This window comes from Vulpes lagopus, chromosome 7 (genome assembly GCF_018345385.1).
Source record: "Vulpes lagopus strain Blue_001 chromosome 7, ASM1834538v1, whole genome shotgun sequence".
Lineage (NCBI taxonomy): Eukaryota > Metazoa > Chordata > Mammalia > Carnivora > Canidae > Vulpes > Vulpes lagopus.
The window spans coordinates 2,451,619-2,460,342 of NC_054830.1; the positions used below are offsets into that span (position 1 = coordinate 2,451,619).

The window sequence follows — 8,724 nt, forward strand, 5'->3', positions numbered from 1 at the left end:
TACTGATGAAAACTGGTGCTGGAGGGGCTTGACCCCATGGCCCAGCGGCTGAGCCCCGACCCTGCCTGCCTGTGTGTCGAGAGAGCAAGGGAGCCTTCGGGTCACTGCACCGGCCCAGCTGGCCCTCTGTGGGTGTCTGATGTTTAAGGGGCCTTAACAAAGACGAAGAAGCAACTGGGTGTCCCCAGGAGCCCCGAGCCTGACGGCAGACCCCACCCTGTGCCAGGCTCTGCAGGCAGCAGGTCCAGCACGCGGCCCTTGACCGGAGGAGGGAGGAGCCCAGCACCCACCTGGGCACTAAGGCCGTAGGGGCCACCGGCCTGACCCAGCCCCATGAGAAACGTGCAGTCGTCGCACCCATTTCCCAGGTGGACACCCTGAGGCGGGGGCCCCTGGCTGGTGGAGGACGCATGCGGGATGTGGACCAAGCAGTCTAGCTGCCAAGGCCTCTCCATGGAGGGGACGAAACTGGCAGAGGCAAAAGCGTCACGTTGCCAAGAAGCACCCAGGGCACAATTCCATCTGGGAGATTTCTGCCTCCAAAGCACACAGATGACTGGCAGCAGGGGGGTGAGGGACCATGCGCCCACAACTACAGAGGAGGCCTCCGGTGACAATGCCCCACCCTAGCCCCGTGGGCCCCTGTTGGTTTTCAAGCACACAGGCCTCTGCCAGGGGCTGTGCCATCTTCTTTTCTCTCCTTCAGGCCTCCTTCCAATACTGGGGGAGGCCTCACTGAGAAGGAGCTATTTGAGCAAAAACTTGAAAGAGCTAAGGAAGCAAACAACACAGAAACGATGAACATTCTAGACAGAGGGCATATGTGCAAAGGCCCTGAGGCAGGACCACACCTAGTGTGAGGGAGGAACAGCAAAAGGGCCCATGTGGCTGGACCAGAGTGGGTGAGAGGGGGAGGGGGAGAGAGGGAGGAGGGGAGGCAGGTAGGTGGTGAAGGCCCTCATGGGCCTTGGGGAGGACTTGGGTTTTTATCCCAGGTAGGTGGGTGCCCTGGAGGGCGGTGGGCACAGGAGGGTGGAACCTAAGTCAGGTTTTTTTCTTTTTTTAAAGATTTTATTTATTTATGAGAGACACACACAGAGGCAGAGACGCAGGCAGAAGGAAAAGCAGGCTCCCTGCGGGGAGCCTGATGCAGGACTCGATCCCAGGACCCCGGGGTCACGGCCTGAGCCCGAGGCAGATGGTCAACCACTGAGCCACCCAGGCGCCCCCTAAGTCAGTTTTTAATGGGAGCCTTCTGGAATGAGCTGTAGGGAGCACAGCAGAGACGGGGGACCAGGCCAGCGATGCATGACAGGGCTAGACCAGGTGGGGCAGAGACGGGGGAAGAAGGAGGCAGACTCTGGGTCCATTGCGAAGACAAAACCAGCAAAATCTGCCACCAGATTAGATGTGGGAGGGGGCTGGGGGGTGCCGAGAACGAAGCCAACTGTTCTGTGACATCATGCAAGCACGAAGGACAGGAGGGAAATGGCTCTGAAAACCAGATCACAGCTCAGGCCAAAAACCCACAGGTCCTAACAGTCGGCCCCGTGAACATATCCGACCCCCCTCCGGCCCTTCCTGGACCAGGCTCAGGAGCAAGGAGCAGGGCATTTAAAGTAACCGGATTCTAAACACCACGATACCATTTCACCTCCACCACACTGGCCAAAATCAAGGAGCGGGTAACATTCGGAGCTGGCACCGCTATGGCAGGAATCTGGCCCCTGCCAGACCTTTCTAGAAAGCCAGTGGGCATCAGATACCGATGTTCAATCTGCTCGCCACCACCCAGCCAGTCCCAAGCAGGGGCTTCAACTGCTAGAAGGTAAAGGGCCGCAGTCAAGGGCCACGATCAGAGATGTTTACCACAGCATCTCTTGAAACATTAAAAGGTGGACTCCGGAAGCAGCCAGAATGGTCCTCAGTAGGAGGCTGGTTGAACCAGTAATGGCTGGTGCCTAGAACGGCCCGTGTCGAATGTTCATGAAGCACTGTCAACAGGCTGACACATGCTAACTCAGTAAGGCTCGTGGCCAGCCCCCGGCAGGACACACATCACCCCACTTAACAGACGGGACTACTGAGGCCCAGCAAGAAGTCAAGCATTTGCCCTTCAAGGTCACACAGCACTCGACTAGGGTTTGCACCCCCTTAACCACGGCACCATATTCTCTCTCTCTCTCTGAAGAAAGTAACTGATACCAACATGGGAGAAAAATTCAGATAAATTGCAAGATAAATGCAGATAAAAAGCAAGCCAAGTTATGGAATAAGAGATACAATACAGTACAATGGTTTCACCCGGGCTGATGGTGTCTCCAGGGGACACCGGAGGTGTCTGGGGGCATTTATGGTCATCACGACTCAGGGGAGATGCTCCTGGCACTGAAAGGGCGGGGCCGGGATGCTGCCCAACACCCTATGGTGCCCAGGACGGTACTTCCAAAACAAAGAATTTTCCAGCCCAAAATGTCAATAGTGCCGAGGCGGAGAACCCCTGGTGCGGCATGGAACCATTTTGGCAAAAAATAAGCAGACGTGTTTATGGATTTCTACATTTCTAGGAGCAGTAGGAAAAGTGTGGACAGTTATTACCCAAATGAGGACTTACACCAGGAGAAACGAGTTTGGAAAGGGAGCGGTAGCTCTGCATTTTAAAGTTAGTGAAGTAAATGATTTGCTGGGGGAGTCAGATTTCTGCGGATCTTGGTGACCGGCAGTCAGGGCCGGTCCCTTATCTCCCACGTCCCCTTGCTTAAACCCGCCACCCCGCCACCGCTGGGGCCTGGGGCTCTATCTGCCCCCCGTGTGGCTCACTGAGCCCCCGATGAAATAAATGTTAGCTCCGTGGCTTCCTTGTGATCTCTAGGTCGTGGGCTGATTTGTCTCTGAGCAGCCCAGGTCGGAGGGCTGATCGTGGGGGCCAGGGGTCTGATCGTGGGGGCCAGGGGTCTGATAAAGGAGCACGGCTGGGTGCCCGAACCACGTCTAGGGCCAGGCACGCCAGGGCACCGGGCCTCGGCCAAGAACAAGGGCGAGGCAACCGGCAACCGGATGGTGGAAGGGAAGCGGGTCATCTACCAAGCACTTCCAGATGGCAGTAGGGACAGAAGCGGCGGGAGCCTTCCAGAGCCTGGGGGAAGCTCGCTCGCTGGCCCTGGCGCTCTCTCCCCAGACATTTCACCCAGCCCCCCTCCCCCCGCCCCAGCCACACAGCACATCCCGCCCGCCTGCCAAGGAAGCTTCAGGAGGCCTGGGGGAGAAGGAGGACGGATGCCCATGTGGGTGTCTGCAGGGCCTCGGCTGGCGAGGGCTGCCCGAGGAGAGCGGGGGATCCTGCAGATCCGGAAACTTCTGTTTGGAAGCTTGAGAATGTGACCCAGAAGGAACCTTGGGGGACAAGGGGCCATCCCTCCGGGCAGCAGCTGGGCTCTGCGAGTGCCCCGGACACAGCTGGCCGGGAGCCTCCGGGGCTGGGCCGGGCCACCTCGCTCTGCACACCTGCTTTCTGGAGGAGGGAGCCCCCTCCAGCGTCCAGGGAGAAGGCTGTGGGGTGAGGGGGGCCGCCTGTTTCTCCTCCACCTGCCTGCAGAGCCGTCCAGATGTCATGTCCTCAGCCCCCTCCTGTTGCAAGCAGGGAAACCGAGGCCCAGAACGGCAATGAGTGGCCAGTGCACTAGAAACCGGGGCTTGGGGGAGTCCCACGAGGAGGAATGAGGCAGCCAGGAGGCTGACCCAGATGGCCTCAAAGACCCCCGCCTCCCCCGTGGCAGCCCCTGGCCTTCGGCGCACCTCACAGCAGAGGATGTGCCCACGGTTGTGCTGCGGGCGCCCCCCGGGCTGACCCCAGACGCGGACGGGCAGCAGGCGGGCGGCCCAGGGAGGGGGCCCCCGCCAACCAGACTGGGTGGGATGCGACCCCGGGCGCCCTCGGCGGGAGGCAGCGCGCCCACCCTCCGCGTGCACCCCCGCCCGCCCCGAGGTGCGGACCCCGGGTCCCTGCACGCCTCGGACGGGGGCTGCTCCCCGCACCGGCCCCGCACGCGCCCCGGGAGCCCCCGGGCAGGGCGGCGGCCCCGCGAGCCCCGGCGAGGGGCGCCCCATCCCCCCCCGGGAGCGCCCCCGAGTGGAACGTTCCGGCCTCCCCGCGGCGGTCCCGGCGCCCCTCCGGCGCTCGGGCGGGTCCACTGGGCCGCGGCGGGGGGAGGCGGGCGGGCCCATCGGGGAGCGCGGAGGGAGGAGGTCCGGCCCCGCTACCTGCCGCCGCGCCGCTCTCCGTGGTCCAGGACGCCTCCGAGGTCACGGCCTCCGCCTCGGCGCTCTCCGCCTCGTCCGGCACCTCCAGCTCCATGGCCGCGCGCGGACCGGCCGGCGGGCGGGCGGCCGAGGCTGCACCCGAGCTGCGGCCGCCGCCGCCGAACAACAACCGCCGCCGGCTGGAGGGCGGAGGGAGGGGGCCGGGGGCGGGGCCGGGGCGGGGCCGGGGCGGGGCCTGCGTGCGCCTGCGCACAGCGCGCGCGCCGCCGGCCGGGGCTCGGGGCGGGCCTGCGTGCGTCCCCGCGCCTCGAGCGCCCCCAAGCGCCCGGGGGGTGGAAGGGCGGCGCCGCGCGCGTCCTTAAGGTTAGAGCCGGGATAACCCGCGCGGGTCACAGACCCAAGCGCTGCCTACCAGGAGCAGCGAAGCGCTGTCAGCATCGCGCGGATGACACTTCTGCGCTTTGTCGTCAGGAGCAGCTATGATGACGCCACAAATGACGCAATAAGTAAAAATAAACAGGATCTGTGTTAACGTGCACGACATGTAAATGACGCGGTAGGAAGGTACAGGCAAATTAATACCGCCAGAAAAAAGTATATAATTATGACAACAGAGATAATGTTAAAGCGTCGCAGACGTATATAATATATAACACTATGTATGATGTAATGCGAAGTTACAAATAACGATGTAATTAAACACCAGGCTAGATGCTAAAGCCTCTGAGTACAATCCCGTTGTAAGTTAGGGACCTATTTCTTGTTTGCCTTTTTTTTTTTTTAATTTTTATTTATTTATGATAGTCACAGAGAGAGAGAGAGGCAGAGACACAGGCAGAGGGAGAAGCAGGCTCCATGCACCGGGAGCCTGATGTGGGATTCGATCCCGGGTCTCCAGGATCGCGCCCTGGGCCAAAGGCAGGCGCTAAACCGCTGCGCCACCCAGGGATCCCCTGCCTTTTTTTTTTTTAAACTACTAATACGTTCCCGGTACCTAATATGGAGTATAACACCTAGAAGAAAATAAATATTTGAAAGTATTGATCAACCAGATTGGGACTCTTATCATTCCCATTTTACACACACAAAGAGAACAGGAAAAAAGGAAGGAAGGAAGGAAGGAAGGAAGGAAGGAAGGAAGGAAGGAAGGAAGGAAGGAAGGAAGGAAGGGAAACAGGAGCTCAGAGAGCTGAAGCCACCTGCTGGAAATCATAAATAAGGATGCTGTGAATCAGTGTGTTTACATACTGTATTAGGACTCATTGTGTTCGTGTCATTAAAGTTTAATGGTGAATTTTTTTAAAGATTTGTTTATGATAGACACAGAGAGAGAGAGAGAGAGAGGCAGAGACACAGGCAGAGGGAGCAGCAGGCTCCATGCCGGGAGCCCGACGTGGGACTCGATGCTGGGACTCCAGGATCACGCCCCGGGCCAAAGGCACCAAACTGCTGAGCCACCCAGGGATCCCCTTAATGGTGAATTTATTGATGACGTGTCTAGGTTACTAATTCTGAGGTCATGATTCAGGGAGTAATAAATGTTGGTATTATTAGTTTTGTTTGTGACTAATGATTTCTGTTGGGGGGTGAGTGGGGGAGTCTGAGTGCCCAGCCGGTGAGGGACAGCCTAGGACATTTTCACCCAGGCCTGTCTGACTCTGGAGACGTGGCCCTTCAGCACAGTCTGGGGGCCTGGCAAGGAAGTGGGAGACTGGACTCTGGGGTGCTGGGCAATGGGACAATGGGGATTGGGAAGATGGAGCAGGTCACAGTCAAACCCAGGGGTTAGAAAGATGTTTCTGAAATGTTTTCCATCAAAACAAGGAGGCAAATCAAGAAAGGAAAGGCATGGAGAATAGGACTCAGGATGTGGCAAAAGGAACCCCCAGCTTAGCTGTGCCCTCTGTCAGAAGAGAGCCAACCCAGATCGGAGTCCAAAGACTTAAGGGAATCAAAGCATGAAGGATAAACAAAATGTGGCCCATCCACACACTAGAATGTTCTCCAGTCTTAGGAAGGAAGGGACCCTGACACCTGCTCCCACGTGGATGGGCCCCTAGGACACTGGGCTCAGGGAGGGGACCCAGACCCAGAAGGACACTTCCTGTAGGACCCCACTCCCAGGAGGTCCCCAGAGGAGGCCCGTCCACAGAGACAGTGAGGAGGTGGTGGGAGCCAGGGGTGGGGCCGGGGGCCGGGGTCAGTGCTTCCTGGGGACGGGGTCTCCGTGTGGGGAGATAGAAGGTTCTGGAGAACGATGAGTGTGCTTGATGCTACTTAGTTGTACACTTAAAAATGGCGAGAGTGGGAAATTTTATGTTGTGTGCCTTTTATCATTTAAAACAATGTAACAGGGATCCCTGGGTGGCGCAGCAGTTTGGCGCCTGCCTTTGGCCCAGGGCGCGATCCTGGAGACCCGGGATCAAATCCCACATCGGGCTCCCGGTGCATGGAGCCTGCTTCTCCCTCTGCCTGTGTCTCTGCCTCTCTCTCTCTCTCTGTGACTATCATAAATAAATAAAAATAAAAAAAAATAAAAACTAAAACAATGTAACATAAAGCCTCCAGGAAGAACTCTTTGGATACACGCCATGGATAGATCTCCTGAATCATCTTGAATCTGGTGTTTTGTTAAGATTTTATTTAAGTCATCTCTACACCCCGCATGGGGCTCAAACTCACACGTCCCTCATCCTCCACTGACTGAGCCAGCCAGGCACCCCTCATTTTAAATCCATTTTGAAAGATTAGAGGGATGGTCCTCAAAGCCTGGTCCTTGGACCAACAGCAGCAGCCTCAGCATCACCTGGGACCTGGTTAGAAATGCAGATTCTTGGGCAGCCTCAGACTTCCTCTATCAAACACTCCATGAGTGGGTGGGACCTATAATCTGGGTTTCGGGAACACCCTCCCCCCCACCTCCACCTCACCTGAACTCCAGGCAATTCAGATGCCTGGGTTTGAAAACCACTGGCTCAGACAACTGGAGAAGGGTTGGGGGCTGGGTCAATGATAAGGATCTTGAAAACGAACCAAATTAAAAAAAATCAACTTCCAGGTTGATTCTGAAAGTCTCCTGGAGGGAAGTCAATACTAAAATCGAAAAAAAAAAAAAAAGTGGCAAGACAGGTCTTACTTAGATATGCGGAAGTGAATGTCCAAATAATCAGTTAAAAGACGCTCAAGGAGGGGCGCCTCTGGGAAGGGAGGAACTGTGGGGTGGCAGTGGCACTGCTAAGTTTAGCAAACCTAAATGATGACTTGACTCTTTAGGGTGCATGCATTACTGGGGGAAAAAACACACACACACAAAAAAAAACAAAAAACAAACTGGTGTTGTGGGAGGCAGGAGAGCATGGTTAGGGAATGGAGGGGAGGGGCGGGGATCGGGGCGGAGGTCGCAGCTTCTGATCCTCCTACCTCATCCCGTCGTGTTCCCATTTTACAGGCGGGAAAACTGAGGTTCCAAGGGCTGGGGCCGGTTATCTGGTTTCTAGCGCCCCCTGGTGGCTGTTACCGTCAGCTCCTGGTGCTCCAGATAGGGACTCGGCGCTTCCCTCCATCATTCATTCATTCATTCATTCATTCATGCCACAAGTCTTCACTGAGCACCTACTGTGTACCGGGCACTGTTCCAGGCCATGGGGACGTAGAACTGTCACGCGTGCCAATTTAAATGGAAAACTGTAACGTCATTTTAAAGTTTTTAGTAACCACATCCCGAAGAATGAAAAATGAACAGGGAAGATTACTTTTAACGATTAAATTTAATCTAACCCAAAACATCTGAAACTGTTACTGTTACTGTTCCAACACGGAATCAGTATTCAAAATAACGAGGTATTTTACGTTCTCTTTTGCACGCTGAGCCCCCCACATCCGGCGTGTGCCTTACACCTACCGGCACCTGAGCCTTTCCCACCTGTGGACGGATCATCATGGCTGGAAGGTGCGGACCCAGCATGGTTCTATGAGCACTTTACAGGCATTTTCATCCGTTTATCCAACTTCTCAAATAGCCCCAGGACGCAGGGGCTGGTGCTTTTCCCATTTTTCAGGTGAGGAAACTGAGGACACTCGGTGACTTGCCCACAGCTGCCCAGCAGGGAAATGGTTGGCCAGTCCCGGCACAGGAATCCACTCAGGGGCGGCAGTGGCCGAGGAGCAGAATTTGCACTCAGATGTGTTCCGCGGGCGGGAGCCAGCCGAGCGGTGATCTGCGGGGGGCACATCTGCCCCCCCCCCCCACAGAGCTTGCCAGCCTCAGATGCAGGGGGGCCGAGGGAAGGGGAGCCACCAGGTGAGTCCATGACCCACCTGTTCCTTCCAGTCCCGTGGTGATGCCAGGGACTCACGGCAAGGGAAGAGTTGTGAGCGGGGCGGTCCCTCCGGGCGAGCAGGGGTTAAGGCCAGCGACGCCCACGTGAGAGCACTTTGGGACAAAGCCACACACCCAACCAGCTG

At 57.0% G+C, this 8,724-nt stretch overlaps 1 protein-coding gene across 6 annotated transcripts in view; it reads right to left on the reverse strand.

Moving 5' to 3' along the window:
• The window catches only part of PIP5K1C (phosphatidylinositol-4-phosphate 5-kinase type 1 gamma), a 49,228-nt gene extending 44,777 nt beyond the window's left edge, over positions 1-4,451 (reverse strand). For 4 of the 6 annotated variants that reach the window (XM_041761032.1, XM_041761025.1, XM_041761026.1 and 1 more), the window contains exon 1: positions 4,261-4,451. In XM_041761032.1, coding sequence (XP_041616966.1) covers positions 4,261-4,354 — 94 coding nt within the window. In that variant the 5' untranslated portion in view covers positions 4,355-4,451. Of the gene's footprint in view, positions 1-3,504; positions 3,628-4,260 lie in introns of all 6 variants that reach the window. The other 2 variants (XM_041761031.1, XM_041761028.1) reach the window with 2 other exon arrangements.
• Positions 4,452-8,724: the final 4,273 nt, after the last annotated feature.